At 42.4% G+C, this 18,034-nt stretch overlaps 1 protein-coding gene across 1 annotated transcript in view; it reads right to left on the bottom strand.

Moving 5' to 3' along the window:
* Positions 1 to 18,034, bottom strand: part of Lonrf2 (LON peptidase N-terminal domain and ring finger 2) — a 41,506-nt gene that overhangs the window by 15,014 nt on the left and 8,458 nt on the right. Inside the window, 8 exon segments of the mRNA NM_001447362.1 lie at positions 1,559 to 1,717; positions 2,388 to 2,509; positions 4,302 to 4,416; positions 5,114 to 5,210; positions 5,680 to 5,884; positions 6,594 to 6,749; positions 8,877 to 8,999; positions 12,872 to 12,990. Coding sequence (NP_001434291.1) covers positions 1,559 to 1,717; positions 2,388 to 2,509; positions 4,302 to 4,416; positions 5,114 to 5,210; positions 5,680 to 5,884; positions 6,594 to 6,749; positions 8,877 to 8,999; positions 12,872 to 12,990 — 1,096 coding nt within the window.

Consider the following 18,034-nt stretch of genomic DNA (forward strand, 5'->3'; position numbering starts at 1 on the left):
GATCCACAAGGGCCATCAACATGCCTTTAAAAACTAGCAGAATTCAAACATAATCATATCTCCCTGGTTTCCCTCTCACCCTTTCCTAGAGGAGCTGGAGTGAGTGACCTCTGCTCTCTGACAGTGTTTGAGGACCACAGTTCATCATGTATCTGGGGGTTTCTTCTTGCTCCCCAGTGTTTACTCTCACAGTGTAGCCGATAGAGCATTGTCACCCTGCTTTCATTGACTTCTGATGAGACAAACGGTAAAATATACTGATTTACTAATAATGCCTCTGTGCACACTCAGTGTCTTATATAAAAACGTCTTTGCCTGCTCCTAATTCTGAGAATAATCTCTTATGGTCTCTCTTAATTTTTAAAAACATCTTCTGATTTTTTGGTTTTCACAGCAATGTTTTAACAGATTAAAAACAGATACTATCAAGTAGGGAAGAAACATTTAATGTCCTATTTAGACCGCTCCTTCCTTACTACTTAATAGGTATCCTTACAGGTAGTCTCTCTCCTTCATGCAATTATACATACATTTGGAGTATATTTGAGCAGATCTGTCCTGACCTTCATGTTCTGCTTCACAGGTTTGTTGACTATGGCTTATGATTCTGATTTTATAGGAGTGTCCTTCCTTCTGGTCATTTGATTTATTCAAAACTATCTGGTTCTTTTCCCTGTCACATGGATCCTGAAATGGGCAAACGCAATCTTCTTGGGATGTCAACTCAATGAGTTAGTTGGATAGAAATGGCCTTCCTATGGGACCACATCTTAGCCTCCATTAACACGGTCTTCCAGACACTGCTTCATGGATATCAATCAGTAGTCTTAGGGTTTTCTTCATACATGTATATTCTCTTAAAAATTATTCGTCCCTGGGTATTTATGGTAGAAACTATTGAGTGACTTTTATAATCTATTCTCTTCTTCTTCCTGGGCACATGAACAGGCTACCCTTCCCAGCTTCCTTTGCAGTAGGTGTCAGCATAAAGGAGGTAGGTCCCCTCCTCCAGAGTCCTCTAGAAGTATATGATTTTATATATATGCACTTGGACAGCAACCTCATTATGGCCATGCCCATGTAGCACTGCTAAAGCCTCTTTTACGACAGGAAGGGACTCAAGTCTCCAAGGCAGGCCCCAGGCTCCTGCTGCCTCACAGCATCCTCTCCAGGCAACTGATGTGGAGCAACAAGAGGTGACATCATGTGGCAGAGTTTATGAAAGATTGAAAACATTAGCGTCGTGGCTGGAGACTGAGCAAGGCTTCAGTGGTGATGTATGCATTTTTTTTCTTCTAGACCAGAGCTCTGTGCATAGATGGGCAAGCAGAGAATTGCAGGCAGAGGGTGGTGGGTGACAGCACAGAGGACTTGTGAATGTGATAATGGGGCGAACAGAGATGACATTAGAAAAGGCGGGGTGGTATTTTGCCTAAGCCCTGAGCTTAAACTTCCTGGAAGTAATTGGTGAAAAAAGAAGGGTTTCCAAGCATAATTGTTCTTCAAGGAAAAGAGGAAGTAAGGACTTCATTAGGACCCTTGAGATGCTGTTCCTTACCCTGCGTTCTCCGCGGATAAACACATGCCAAATCGCTTGGTGCCAGTTTCCATGCATCTCCTTATCATGAGCCGGTAGCGGGGCTCGAACACATGGAGAGGGCAGGGAACCGTGGGGAAGGCCATAGCACACACGAAGATGGGCACGTCTCTGGTCAGACTGCAGAGGGAGAGGAAATGTTGACTCAGAAGTGTAAGCTGATCAGAGCAGAGGCAAGTAGTTGCTACGACAACCAAAGCTGCCAACTGGACAAAATCTGAGCCTGACTCAGGGCTGAGCAAGCAGGGATGGCCAAGGGTCCTGGCACGAGAAAGGTCTCTGCTCAGCTAGGCTTTAGCCAAGTCTGCCATATTTAATTTGATGACAGAGAGCATCCTGCGTTGTTACTGTACGTGTAAAGGTTGTAGCAGAATCACCCTTAAAAAATACTTCACAAAGCAAAAACCCCACAAAGGCGTTAGATTTTAAATGTAAGAATGAAGCATCAACCAGGTCTGTATGGAAACACCAAACTTGAACCGGCTGGAGAGAGGAAATCCTGAGTCACAATCCTGCTTGCTCTCCAGACTTCTGTCTTTCCATTCAGAAAGTTATTTAGATACAGAAAACAAATAGATAACTTCCCAGAAATATGTTTTGAAATATTTCTTATAATTACTTACAATTAAATTCCCACAGATATTTTGCAACTAACACATTTTTTCCCACTGAAAGACCAAAAAAAATTCTATTATGAAAAAAAACAAAGTCTAAGGCTCGGCTGACATCAACCAAGATTTTCCTCAGTGTTCTCCAGCCAGGACCAGGCTTGTGTGAGGTAAGCACTTACTGGGACAGTTCTGACATCTCTTCATCATAGACCCTCTTCCTGTCAGACAGCTCGTCTGGTAAGTACCGGAATATCAGCTCTTCAGTCAGAACGGTCACATTGAAATTCCTGGTTGCCAACAGCTACAACAGAGAAGGTTGTTAGGTGATGGGAAATGTTAATTCATCCTGAAGCACAAAGCTTAGCCCTGTGTGTTGCCTGAAGAGTTCTGCTGTGCAGGAAAGAAAGGGTTGCCTGGCATTTGCTGTTTGGGTGACTAAGGCTCTCTGGCAACCCAATAAAAACTGGAGTCTGGACATCTTTGTCCTTAAAGGGCTTATAGTTGGCAAACCTCTAAGGTGTTTCTTTTTTCTCTTTGAAAAACCTTACTGTGCCTAGTAGTAACAGGGCATGCCTTTAATCCCGGAAGTTGGGAGGCAGAGGCAGGTAGATTTCTGAGTGTGAAGTCAGCTTGGTCTACAGAGTGAGCCCTAGGACAGTCAGGGCTACCCAGAGAAACCTATTTCAACAACAACAATAACGACAACAACAGCAACAGTAACAACCAACAAAAAAAGAAAAGAGAAGAAAGTTTTGATAGGTATTTTGGTTAGCACACAGAGCAATGGGTATTACTGTGATGTTTTCATCCACATTCCCCATGCAGGTGCCAGGCTTTCCTTCTTTGCACGCCCCCGCATGAGACAGTAGAGAAGAGAGTAAAATGTCTGTGTTATTGGGGCAAACTTTTGTTTTCACAGGCATAAAGGAGCCAACTCCAGGCCCTAGACTCTGAGAACAGGCATGCACAAGGGAGCCTGTTAGCAAGAGATGATAATAGCTTCAGGAAGAGCATAGAGACACTTCATAATGAACCACCACGCAAGCTCAGAACTTGTCTAAGGTTGTGGAACATGTGCATAGCACAACACTGATAACCATTCTGTGACCTCAAAGGGGCAATATGTATGTGATTTAACAATGTGCCACGCACCTTAGTAACACAAGCATGTACACTGCCATGTAACTTAGTAACACAAGCATGTACACTGCAACTTAATAAGAGAAGCACGTGCACTGAAACTTAATAACAGGTATGTACTCATTTTAGCCAGGTCGTTATGGTGATGACTTATTTGAACAGGTTTTGGTGGTGAATTAAAAAGTTACAAGCACTTTAAGCTTTACCTCATTTTAACACCCTCTCTTGCTGTATGTCAGAATTTTTTAAAGTTAATTTAAGCTTAGGAGTGTGTCTCAGGGTGTGTGCTTAGTGTGGAGAGAAAGGGAAGGAGAAACACACATTACTCTAGCCATTGCAGGTTGCATATTTCTGGAATAAAATGAAAACAAAGGTTACTAGTCTCAACTTGAGGGTGTGAGGGAAGTCCTTACCCCTACAAGAAGCTAAAGAATTTGCCTCGGGGAAGGTAAATGGGAACAACGGAGCCAGCACACAGCACACGGCTCTGTGATGTATCTTATCTTCATGCTCGATACAAATGCACTCGGGGGTTTACATTAAGGATAAATAGCAACAAATCGCTTCTCTATATACCCTATATTTTACTGGATTTGGCTTCAGACCAAAGACAGTAGCAACTAACTGGGAAGGGCATAAAGAGACTTAGCAACAGCTGGGAACAACCCAGACACACACTCAATGCACTGTAATGTATCAATCTGGAGTGAATGCATACTCCAAATATATATACTCCTAGCTGTTTTCAATCTAACTCAATGATTTATACCCAGAAATTGCTTTAATCTTTAGTTACAGCTGCATCTAATGCTTCTTTATGTGTTTTGATTTATGGAGAAGTGGGAAATTTTCTGTCTTTGATCAAATCAACCCGATTATAACAGTAGGTGTAGGAAGAAGCATGACCTGCTCGCCAAAGCACAAGAAGATGCTTCACCTCAGGAGCCACTCACCTCTGAAAGCTTGTCTTTGCACAGTGGACAGTGAGGGGCATGGTCCAGGCAGCGCTCAAGGCATTTGAGGCAAAACGTATGTCCACAGGGCGTAGTGACAGGTTCAAAGAGCAACCTGGGAAGAAGATCCTGAGTTTTCAGAAAGATGTGTCCAGAACAGACTTTCAGGTAAGCTGCCTGCATTAAAAGGATGCCCTACCCAGTTCCCATTCCAGCCCAGGAGTTACTCATATCCACCCTCCCTTTACATCTTCATTGGGTTTCTAGAAAATAAATCAATTATTGCTCATACATATTGGGCTAATTTTATGTTAAATCTGACCTAATTGGAGACATTTGAGAAAAGGAAACCCTGATGGAGAAGATGCCTTCACCAGGCAAGGCATTTAATTTTCTTAATTAGTGATTGATGTGGCAGGGGCTAGCCCATTGTGGGAGGTACCACTCTGGGTTCTATAAAAAGCAGGTTGAGCAAGCCATGGAGAGCAAGCCAGTAAGCAGCACCTCTCCATGGCCTCTGCATCAACTCCTGCCTCCAGGTTCCTGTCCCGTTTGACTTCCTGTCCCGTTTGACTTCCTGTCCCAACTTCCTCCAGTGACAGACTATGATTTGGAAGGTGGCCAAATAAACCTTTTCCTCCCCAACTTGATTATTGTCATCATGTTTTATCATAGAAATAAATATCTTAGGGGATATGTGTGTGTGTGTGTGTGTGTGTGTGTGTGTTCACTAGTAGTACCTTGCACACAGTCATAGAATGCAGAAAGGCTTACTATTGTTAAAGAGCTGCACACGTTCTGTGCCAGCCTACCTCATGCACAGTGCACACTCAAAGTCAGTCGCATCAATTGTGAACTCTGGCTCTTCTTCTAAAGAGTTCGCATTCCTCTGAGGTGAGGAATCTGCATCTGAAAAAATTTCAAATGTTAGAACTAACATCTGAACTTCTGTGAGACACCAAACAATGAGTTTATTTTCTTCAGGATAAAATGTGTCAACATCAGTGTTAACAAATGATATGATGTCTATGTCTATGTCTGTCTATGTCTATGTCTATGTCTATGTCTATGTCTATGTCTATGTCTATGTCTATGTCTATGTCTGTCTATGTCTATGTCTATGTCTGTGTATGTGTATTCCAGCAAATATAAAAGAAGAATTGATCAGGTTGGTACACATAATTCAGGAAGATTAAAATTTCATCTAATTGTTCTCTTTTTCAATTTAAAGTCCCTGCAAAATTAGCTGTAGAACATAAGCTGGTATGCTCATTTCCTCATGCGTTTCACTTGTGCGAAGACCCTTTTCAAGTCAGTGGAGTACTAATACTCTCCCCCTTTGGTTTCAGTACACAATGGCAAGAGGCTGCTTGCTGACCTTTTTTGGGAATCTTCTCAGGGGTATTCACATCAAGCTCCTTGTCTTCTGCATCGCTGGGAAGCTGCCTTTTCAAGGTGCCGCTTGGTGCAGCTGGGATGACGCCTTCCAGCGCCTTCTTATCCTCTTCACAGTGGAGGCCCAGAATAAAATACAAAACCGAGGAGTTGGTGTTCTCTGGTACATCGGGCTTCTCAGATGGAGTCTGTTTAAAGAGAAAAAGAGAATCCTGAAATATTCCAGAGCCACGGGACACAAGGAAACCAAACCAAACTATGCATTAGCCTTCTTAGAAATCTTTGGAGAGGGACTGTGGAGATGGTTCGGCAGTGGGTAATGTGCTTGCTTGGCAAATGTGAGGCCTTGCGTTTGCACCCTCAGTGCCAGGAGACAGCTAGGCCAGCACAATACCATATCTAATCCAGGATCAGTAAGAAATCCTATCTCAAAGAAGAAGTGTAGGCAACAGAAGCCGACACCCAGTGTTTACCCCTAGTCTCTGCACGCACGAAATAGATCTCTGAGGAAGAAGAGAGGGACTGTGCTCTTCCACATGGTTGGCATTTTCTATTGGCTACTCAGAAATGCTTTACATCTTTCATGGTAAAACAGAGGACAACTTCTTTCTGAGAAAAGCAATCTTCACATCTGTAATGTATGCATCCATGTATGTATAAATTATATATCACACATTCAGACCAATGAAAGAATATCAGCTCTCCTGATGTTCTAGAGATGTTCCAAAATGTGTGGAGACATTTGGAGGGGCTCCAGAATTTCCATCACTGTCCCACTGGTCCCAGTGACTGCACCTAAAAGTTCCCACTAGTCACATCAAGTCCGTGTGGTGCCATGACCCGAGAGGAACCACCAACATAGCAAGCAACCCAGTGGCAGATATGGGCTCTCCACACCTTAGGACTGTCTGCATTAGCGTGACCGCCTGCTTCTTCCAGAGGATTCTGTGGGCTCATCTGGCCATCACAAAGGGCCTTCGGTCCAGTTTGGGTGGAAGGTGCTGAGTTCTGTTGCTCATTTTCTGAAGCTGAAAAGAACACCTCACATATTACCTGCAAAAATTTCAAAAAATAGAAGATACATGGTCAAATACCCAGGAGGAAAAAATCTCTAACACATTGTTAATGGTTCAGAGTCAACAGAAGCCAAACAGACACCTTCCCCCAAACTCAAAAAAGAATAATTGCCATATTCCACCTGCCAACCTTTTCAAATTTAAACATTTTGAAACCATAGACAGTGTATTACTAACTGTGCATTCTAATCCCTTTCCATTTGTCCTATCAATGACAAAACATGAGCATCACGTCTGTCTTCTGTCTGGCTCTGCGAGCTGTGGCAAGCCCTAACGTGTCACAGTTGAAGGCTCCAGAGCCTGCAGGGATCTCAGATTAAACCCAAGATGTCATCACCCACAGGACTGAGAGTTTTCTAGAGGGCTGCCGTGTTCATGGGCCAGGGAGCATCTGGTAACAGGCCAGAATTCTGGCTCAAGTTTTACTCGCCCTTAATCGGGGAAGGGACGCCAGTTAGGCTTTCTGGCTGCCAAGCCTTGAAGACTCAGCTGAACCCCAGGGATTAATGCAAGTGAAGAGATGTGAATGACACTTGAGAAACGGAGACAAGCTTTGTTTTCTTTTTAAATCTTTCTCCCTGCTCTTTATGCTGCAATGCGAGCATGGCGAGCATGGTGGCAAGTAGCCTCTGTAATTGCAAGCAGTGCAGCGTCGGCGGGGATGTCAGTCACAGCGTGGCTCTGCTATGGCTTCCGCAGAGCTGTGGGGGGCAGGACTGGATTTCAGGCGTATCAGTGGACCAATGTTAATTCTGTGATAAAGCATCTCCATCAGTCAGAGAATGCTGGAGGGGAGAAACCTCACAAGCCAAGTGGTACCAGGCAGGCAAGAATCTACAATACCCGGGGATCTGAGCACCCATGCTCCATTTGAGCTTGCTGGGACTTTCGGACAACAGTGACGTGAGGGTCAGTTGGGAGGAGCCAGGCTTTCAGAGGAGGAGCCACGCATTCAGAGGAGGAGCCAGGCTTTCAGAGGAGGAGCCACGCATTCAGAGGAGGAGCCACGCTTTCAGAGGAGGAGCCACGCATTCAGAGGAGGAACCAGGCTTTCAGAGGAGGAGCCACGCATTCAGAGGAGGAGCCAGGCTTTCAGAGGAGGAGCTTTGAGGGTAGATACAAGGAGTTTGATGGAGGGGTTCAACCATGACTGGACATTACTGACACAAGTTGCCACAGAGGCCCGAAACCTGACTGCAGTACGGATCAGCAGACACCAGCCAACAGCACCAGAAGGAAAGGCGTCTTCCCAGAAGTTCTACTTTAGACGAATCATGCCTATTTATTTCAGCTGACTACATTTCTAACAGGATCAGAGGGCGTGGTCTTATGGGTAAGATGCAAGCAAATTCCCCAACGTCAATGCAAGAGCGTTAAACTTCAACATGGGACTGCCAGATGTAGGTGATGAAGCAAGGGTTGGGGGGAGGGTGTGTGTGTTGAGGGGGTGTAAACAAGAAAGCGAGGAGACAGCAGAAACCCTCTTCTGTGAGAAAATATTTCAAAGAAAGAAAGCTATTCTTAAGACTCTAAAACAGAGGGAAAACACTGACTTGTGTTCTAAAGCACCACAAAAGAAAATGTACTGATCAGCAGAAATTATAATGTGGACACGTGTTAACACTGGAAACACTGACGAAGTAAACAAAAGACCCTGTCACCAGAAAGGCTATGTAAAGGTCATGAGTACTGTGGAGGCATTTAGCAAGGATAGAGTCTTACACTAAGCATGGTGCATTGGTCTACATGTGTACCATGCTGACAAAACTTTGCTGCGAGTCTGCAGAGTGAACTATACATGTGTCACAGTGCCTCTTACCAGGATCAGTGTTCAGTCTCCAGAGCCTTGTACTGCAAGGTGACCTCACATACCAATCTCTCAAAACAACTGGGGTGTGTGTGCACTGTCTCATCAGACTCTCTGCAGCATCCTCAATTAGAAGTTATCGAATGTGGTTTGTATTATCACTGTGCTGTTCATTACACTATCATGGGCATTTGAAATCACGTTTGCTGCTCTTACAGACAAGGCCTCCTGGCATGACTAAAGGCCACATGTCACATTTGATACCCAAAGGAGGAAGCCGCTTATGAGAACACATACCTTCTGCGTTTCCTTCTTCGCCGAGTTGCACTCAGGATTTAAAGCAAGGCAGTAGATAAATTCCTTTAACACTTCTTTATTTCTTCCCAATCCAGAAAGAATCTGGGCTTTTATGTGGTGCCCCTGGATTTACCCAAAGACAAAGAATACATTTTAAAACACAGCAAGATTATATACATCGGGCTACAACAGCCTTGGAAAATGTGTTATAAGAGTTTGATTAGGTAGATGGGTGTATACTGTGTCTCCCTGTCTTAATAACTGCCCAGGTTCACTGTTTAATAAATACATCTACAACCAGAATGCAGGGATGCCTGTAACTGATATTTATGCCCAAAGAAATTCTCCGGCCTCTCACCTTGGTTTTAATTTGCTCTTTTTGATCTAGTTTTATAAGTTAACAGATCGATTTGGGACCTTTCTCCTTTAATAGGAGATGATAATAATATAAATTTCCCTCTAAGAATGGCTTTAACTACATCTAAATTAGAATCTGTCAACTTAATTTTATTATATTTATGAAGTTTATATGATTTATAAAAATCTTGAATATCTAAAGCAATCTTGAACAAAACATCAAAGCTTATATCTATGTCAAATATAAATTATAATTAGTAAAACAGTTATGATTTACGTATACTAACATTTACCAATTTTTAGATGTGTACATGTGTGGTGCTCAGAGTCCACAAGGCAGCGGGACTAAGAGTGGTTCATCGTTTTGGCATTTATTTGATACTCTTGTCATCTTTTCCAATAAAATACCTGCTCAAATTCCTTAACCATTTAGCCCGATGTGTGAATTATTACTGAATCGGTACACGTTCATCTCTTCTAGGCCGAGCAGGATTCCTCCTTCTCGCATGCTTCTGCTGTGTTACTCTCTCTTCTCTGCACCAGTATCTTCTGAGGATCAGGAGTTTCATAAGTTTGATGGAGAACCACTCACAAACAACTCATAACAAATCCTTGTTTTTATAATTTGTGTTTTCCGGTTCCATTTGTTGACTGTCCATCTTACATTTATTTCCTTTCTTTTGTTCACCTGGGTTTGGTAAGGTTGTTTTTTTTTTTTTTTTTTTTTTAAATGTGTCTGCTTGCGACTGTCTGTTGATATGCCATCTGTGTTCAGGTTTGTGAAGACACTGGAGAGGGATGTTGTATGCCCTGGAGCTAGAATTGAAGGCAGTTGTGAACCACCCACTAAGGCCAACCTCAAGTCTCCTGGAAGAGCAGGATGAGTTCTTACTCACCAAGACATCTCCGGCCTCTCACCTTGGTTTTAATTTGCTCTTTTTGATCTAGTTTTATAAGTTAACAGATCGATTTGGGACCTTTCTCCTTTAATAGGAGATGATAATAATATAAATTTCCCTCTAAGAATGGCTTTAACTACATCTAAAAAGCTAAATATATAATGTATTTTGTCATTAATTTAAATGTTGGCTAGTTCCCTTTTGATATCTTTTCTGTCCGAAGTATTGTTTAAGAAACAAGTTGAAGATACACAAAGATTTCCTAGCTCTTGTTGCTCCTGTTAACTTCTAATTTGTTTTGAGAGAGTCTTCATTTGAAAATTTCAATATTTTGAATCTTGATACTGTTCTGTGCACACTGGTTCCAACAGGCATTAAAGGATATGTATGCTATATAGTTAAATGCATTGTTCTACGAGTGCCAATTAGGTTGAGATGAAGTCTCCTGATGGATCTCGAATATTCCTTTAGTGTCTTCTGATATGCTTTGAGATCATATGGCCATTTAATTTTTGCATGCTTTGTGTTTTCAAACTACATTTGTACAGCCATTTAAAACTTCCCATGTCTTCATATTTAGCATGGATTTCTAGTAGATGCCATTTCATGGGTGTTGCTTTGCAGGCACACTGATGTATTCCTTTCCCACTTTGAATATGCTGTTCCCATGTTGACTTGTGTCCAGGATTCCTTATGAGACATCAACCATCCATCTTGCTGTTCCCATGTTGACTATCTTCCATGATTCGTCATGAGATGTCAACCATCCATCTTGCTGTTCCCATGTTGACTATCTTCCATGATTCGTCATGAGATGTCAACCACCCATCTTGCTGTTCCCATGTTGACTATCTTCCATGATTCGTCATGAGATGTCAACCATCCATCTTGCTGTTGCCATGTAGACTGACCTCCATGATTCCTCAGGAGATGCCAACCACCCATCTTGCTGTTCCCATGTTAACTGGTATCAATGATTTCTCATGGGATGTCAACCATCCATCTTGCTGTTTCCCCATAGGCTATACTTTCCTGCTACATTCAAGACTCTTAACAATTCCAGCTTAAATAGCAGACTGATTGTGATTTGAATTTATTTTGAGTGGTTTCTTGTTCATCTTGTGAAACTGAAGTTAATGTTTCTTTATCTTTCCAAATTTCCTTTCTCCGTTTCTCTCTTCTCCTCCTGTGATTTCAACTGAACATTCATTATATCACTTTATAATCCCACAGAATTGATTCAGTTTTCCTTCTGTTCTGTTCCTTAGATTGGGTTTTCACTTTCTCTGTAATGATCCTGTATTTTACAGGTATTCTGTGTACAGTATGCTACTCAGTTAAATATTTACCAACTTATGATTTTCGACTGTCATTTTCAGATCAGTTTCCCTGTTGGGTTTGCTGTTATTCAGAAGCTATTGTATTTTTCAATAGTTCTTTGGATCTAATTTCGTGTAACTTTCAGACTTATTTATACAGGATAGACATTTTTAACCCCAAACTGTGAAACTGGAAATGCCCCAAAATGCAAAGCATCTTCAGCACTGGGCCAATGTCACCAGCAGAACGTCCCAAGACACAGAGCTTTGCTTCATGCCCAAAACTTTAAAAACACTGAATTAAGCTGTACGAAAGTTTAATTACCTTTGTAATCTGTATATAAGAAATAAAGTACATGCTTACAGTTGATTCATCCTCAAATTATATTATTATATATGGAACTATCCACAAAATATGAAAGTATTCAAAATTCCAAATACATCTGCTCCCAGGCATTTTGAACAAAGATTTTGAGACTGTGTTGACTGCAAACTATTGAGCTAAATAGTATTCAGGGTAAAGCACATTAGCAAATAAATAGCAAGGGTGAAGCACACAATACTGTTTAAGCATTAACTGAATCCAGGAATCAACTTGGTCTGGTAAATTAGATTTAGTATGAAATAATTGCTAAATTCAGACTAGTATAAAACAGATAAGATATGCACTATCTTCAGGTGCCTCATCACAATCACACTAACTTATGAATAAAAATACCATAACCTAGGGCTGGCAAAGTGCTCACTTCACAAGCGTGAGGGCTTGAGTTCTGATCCTATCATCCATGTGAAACCAGCAGGGAGGGTGGCATCCTGGAAGGGAAGACAGGAGGATCCCAGGGGTGTTGCTGATCAGCTAGTCTATCTAATGAGTGAGCTTGATGCTTAGTGAGAGACCCTGAATCAAAATACAAGGTAGAGAAGCAATGGGGAAGACATCTCAATGTCTCTGGCCTCTACCTGTACCTACACAGGTAAGTATGATGGTATACATGCACATACATACACTATGTACACACATACATACTCACACATGCACATGCAGTGCACACACACTCACACATTTATACATACACTCACACATACACATTCAAACACACACATGCACTCACATGCATGCACAGGCACACACACATATACAGGCTCATACACGCATAATCACACATGCACATACAGTACACATACACACAATCCCACGTGTATACACATACATACTCACATGTACTCACATTCATATTCACACACACATACACATAAATGCATACTCACACATGCACACACAGTATACACACTCATACACACACACAACCCACATGTACACACATACTCACACATATTCACACACATGCACACACACATACACACCATAACCTTTAATCAGAAAGATCATCACCAAGACCAATTGACAAGCATAAATCACCTTGGTCAGGAGAGGTTCCCTCTGACAAACTGTATCAGCGTCCTGCAGGGCTTGCTCATAGTTCTTCATGGTTAAATATAACTCAGCTCGCAGCAGCAATAATGAACTGTCATCAGGGGCTGGTAGGCAGGAGAAATACAAATGAGTGCATTTCAAAATACATTGTTTCCAACCATTAAAAATATTGTCAGAAAATAACCACAGAGACAAATCTGAAGCAACTCTTCCCAGTGCTCATAGGTAGACTTCACTGCTTCAATGGGTATAAGTTACAGAGTTTCTTTCAGGGAAATAGAAACAAATTTAATTAGACTCCAGAATGCATCAAGAAAAACTAATATGGACTGTTCCTTTAAGCACACTAGTGCAACGTCCAACAGTAAATCAAGCACTTCCTTTAACTCAATAATCCTAATCTAAAATGCTATCGAATATGAGCTTCAGGTTTGAGGGTATCTGACTTTGGGTTTTTAAATCCAAAAGGTGGAGATGGAAACGAGTTGCTGCTCAACTTAAAACGAGAAAGAGAGCCGTTAAAGTGGAAAACACTTCTAGACTCGATTATTTTATTCCCAAGAAAGGTATGCTGCATAAGTAGGTGCTTTTAAAGAGACACCTCAAATACATTTCATGGGAAACGTGTGTTACACCTCCCCAGGCATAATACACGCACTTCTCTTGTCTCTAGGAATACAGGGCTATTATGGAATTCGTTGGTACAGGAAGAATATTTCCCTTAAGGTTCATGGCTCTCCCAACATCAACATCACGTGAAAATGTCTGTTAATTATGATCCACAGTGAGACCTTGTATGTCCATCTTCGGCAATGCACATGCAGACTAAAAAGCGCTCACTGACAGGACTCACAAGCAAGTGTTGTGAACAGCTTTCTGTACATGCGTGTGGGTGATTTTCCTTCATCTAAGTCTGCATACCACACGCATGCCTGGTGCCCTCTGAGGCCAGAAGAGGGCATCAAATCTCCCAAAACTAGAGTTACAGATGGTTGTGACCTGCCCTGTGAGCTCTGGAAATCCAATCTAGGACCTCTGCAAGCAAATCCAGTGCTCTTGACCTCTGAGCCATCTCTCCAGTCCCAAGTGTACTTTTTTAAATGATATTTTTCTCTATTCCTAAGACTCTATACATGAATACAGTAGACTATGACCATATCCAACACCATCCTCCCTTCCAGCTTCACTAACATCTTTCCCTACTTCATGACATCTATAGGCTGCGGTGACATTTTTCCCCATACCCTCTCATTCCCCCTGAGGATACCTTTTAGAAAACCTCCAGCCTCTACACGTGGCACCCAACCTGAAGGACTCTAGACTTGTTCCCCTTCTCATTGAAACTCAGCCTCAAGACCCCTCAGATAACTGATCCAAATAACCACCTAATGGAACCTAGATCCCAATATTATTTGAGACTTTCACAAATGCTGCAGCGAGAGGAGAACTGGAAGGAGATACCCTATGTGCAAGCTCTCTTTTTTTAAAAAAAATAATTTAGATTTTGTACAGATGGCTCAGTGGTTAAGAGCACTGCTCCTCCAGAGATTCTGAGTTCAAATCCCAGCACTCACATGGTGGCTCACAACCATCTGTAATGGGATCTGATGCTGTCATCTGGTGTGTCTGAAGACAGCTACAGTGTACTCATAAACATAAAATAAATAAATCTTAAAAAATAAATTAAAGTTTTATTATTTATTTAATGTGTATGAGTAGACTGTTATTGTCTTCAGACACACCAAAAGAAGGCATTGGATCCTACTACAGATGATTGTGAATTGGGAATTGAACTCAGGACCTCTGGAAGATGAGTCAGTGCTTTTAACTGCTGATCCATCTCTCCAGCACCCCCAAGCTCTCTTACCTCCATTTTGAACCATCTTTCTGCCCTTCCTGTTCCCAGACTGAACCTCTTCCTTCTGGCTACGAAGTCTGAACATGGTACCCCAGGTGGAAGATGGGAGTCAGAGGAAAGCATTTGTCATAGCTGTCCATCAAGCATGATCAAAACACAGAGTATATGCCTCACTCTCTCAACTCCTGGCTGTAGACAGGATAGAAGACGCGCTCTAACACTCCTCAAAGATCCTTATGTCCTTAACGTCATCCCTCCTAAATGAAACCAATGCCTCCTCTCTGTCCTCATGGTCATTTTGTCTCTCATTTCAACTTGAACTTCCACACATCAGCTACCTAACAGGATGGTTCCTGGCTGCTTCGGAATTCTGGCTGTGGGTCCCTGCCAGGTCAAGACATCTGTAGCCTCACCCACTGAACCACTATACTCTCTAACCCTGCCGTTCACACCTGAATGTTCATAAGACCTCGATCTTTGCAGCACTCAAGTTTATGACTGTCCACCCTGTCTTAGACCCTGGTGGTACTTTTTTAAAAACTAGGGGTGGTACCTGGTGAAGAACCCTTGCCAGTTCCCATCAGAGGGCTTAGAGCAGAATGGCAAGACAAATGAGTGGTTTAGATGCTGTCCTTTCTCACAGTCCTGGTTATAACCACCTGAGCGGTGAGACTATTTCCCTAGATATTTACTATAGGTTTTCCTCTGAGGTCATCCCCTGGGTGGCCCAGATCATCCTTACCCTCCAGAACCAAACAGACTCACTGGCTGCAAAATCAGCAAGGCTTAGATTTACTAACAGCAGAGGGAGGTCATCTTTGTCTCTTCCTCAGGGAGGAATGTTGCTTCTGTGTTATGCAATTTGGTATAGTAAAAGGCAGGGTTGGAGAACTCCAAGAAGATCTCCAAAACAAATGTAGGAGATAGCTTGGTGCCTCTGGCCTGTGGATCACAGACAGTCCAATATGAAATTGGGTGCTACCCATCTTAACGTTCCCTTCTCCTTTCCTTAATCCTACTAGCCACACTCTGCCTTATAAATTTCTTGCCCATAGATTTCTTCAACCACAAACCCAAAAATTTCTAACCAGAATTTTAACTAGTTGCTGTTACAGGATTAGTAGTAGCCCCTAGCTACAGAGCCAGAAGCCTGAACCTTTCCCAATCATATTCTGATACTGAAGGTCAAGTTAGTTACAAGGACTTCGATGCCCCCAGTCAGCAGGAAGTAGTCTAATGATAATGCTTTCCCAACTCCTGGTTGTTTATTAATAACAAACAAAAAGAGGGGAATATAGGGCCAAAGGTCTGAACCCACATTTGGTATTGAAAACCTACCAAAATCCACCAATCCCTGAGCTAAAACAAAAACAGAAACAAAAACAAACAAAAACCCACCCCACCAATCCCTGAGCTCAAATATCCCACCAATCACTGAGCTTAAAGATCCTACCAATCACTGAGTTCAAAAATCCCACCAATCCCTGAGCTCAAAAATCCCACCAATCACTGAACTCAAATATCTCACCAATATCTGAGCTTGTCCCTAGACCAGGTCACAATAATTCCACCAATCCCACCCCCTGGGAAGCTCCCCCACTTGCAGAAACCCTATATAAAGCCTGCCTTCTTCTCAGTTCCCTGCTGCTTCTTACAGGCAGCCACCCTCTGTGCTTTCCCAATAAATCCCTGTGTGAGTTTTGTTGTGTGGTTTGACCCTTTGGTCTTCCTTGGCTTCTGAATGCCAGGATGCTTTATGCTTTCAGAGCTCTGACACTCACAATGTCTCCATGTATATATGAGCCACATTAATTGGACTTAGTGGATTTTCAAATAAAAATTTAAATTGAGACTTTCACTACCTGGAAGGCATACAATTATTAATTCTTCTTATAGGATCTGCCTTTAGGAAGCATGTTGTTATGCCAGAAATATAATTGTAGACTAACAATTTCTCACTGAAAGACTAGGTGAAAGTTCCTTAACTGTGCAATTACATCTTTTGGAGGTTTTTAGAAATCTAAACAAAAGATGCTACTACTGGAACTACAAGCTGATCGTCAGAGACAACCCATGGGCCCCACGCCCTGTGCCCACTGCATTCATTTCCCCCAGATCCTGACAGTCTGGGAACTGGTTCTCTTGGTTTTTTCACCCAGCCACACTGGGTGCAGACAATTTACTTTCTTTTTCTGTCACATGTCCAACCCGTTCCCTTCACTCTCATGTTGTAAAGTACTGAGAGTCGACCCTCACCCCTCCTTCAGTAGCGATGTAATCCAGAGCCTCGCTGCCACCCCATTCTAAGTTTAAAAGGCTATGTATGTCTAGGGCTGGGGAGATAGTCACTAGTTAAGAACACTGGATGCTCTTCCAGAAAGATATGGGTTCAACTCCCAGCACCCACATGGTGGCTCATAACCGTCTGTAACTCCAGTTCCAGGAGATACCACACCCTCTTCTGGCACCTGATGGTATAACATGCACATATGTGTGAAGTGGCTAAGGTTATGATGCCATTTTGCCCTGACTTTATTTCGAGCAATTCCTTGGCCTTCCATCCCAGTAGCCTCAGGCACCTTGGCAGTGCTTTTGTGGTGTTGTCCATGCCCTGACCACGTCCAGATGTATTAACCAGAACAGCTGATGTCTGTGCCGGCTAAAACGTAAAGCTGAAATAACTAAGTATACGGTAAATTAAAAATAATTGTCTCGTAGGGCCTGGGAAATACCATTAAACTCTGTAAGAATACAGTTGTTGTTTCAGCCCTTTAAAAAAGCCGATGTAACTGTGAGTTCTGCCTTTTAAAAAGGCTGTACCCTTGAGCTTCTGCACCAAGAGACTCTGGGAAATGAGCTGGCTCCTAGTCACCAGCTTAAAAAGGAGATTCATATACTTCTAATTGGTTTAATTGGTGCGTTTCTTCAGTAGCTCCCTCACACAGATCATTCCACATGCCTGTAAAATATCCACACATATAAAATATACATCCAATTAAAGATTGCAACCAAACACTGATAAAATTAGCCAGGCTACGTCCAATCCTAGATTCCTAGCACAGGGCGCTATGTTCCGGGAGGCTGTTGCAGGATCTGAAGAGATAGAAATACTGTGTCTTCCTCAACCTGTTTCAGTGGGTTTTGCTAGGTAACTTGTCTGATGTCCAATTATCCTCATACTCAGGCTGCTAGACTCAGGAACAAAGGCATTCACTTGGGGTTTCTCATCTATGCACATGTGTAAGATTGGTTCGCACATCTTATCTCATAAAAGGAGATGCAAACATTCC

This window comes from Rattus norvegicus, chromosome 9 (genome assembly GCF_021556685.1).
Source record: "Rattus norvegicus strain SHRSP/BbbUtx chromosome 9, alternate assembly SHRSP_T2T, whole genome shotgun sequence".
NCBI classification, from domain to species: domain Eukaryota; kingdom Metazoa; phylum Chordata; class Mammalia; order Rodentia; family Muridae; genus Rattus; species Rattus norvegicus.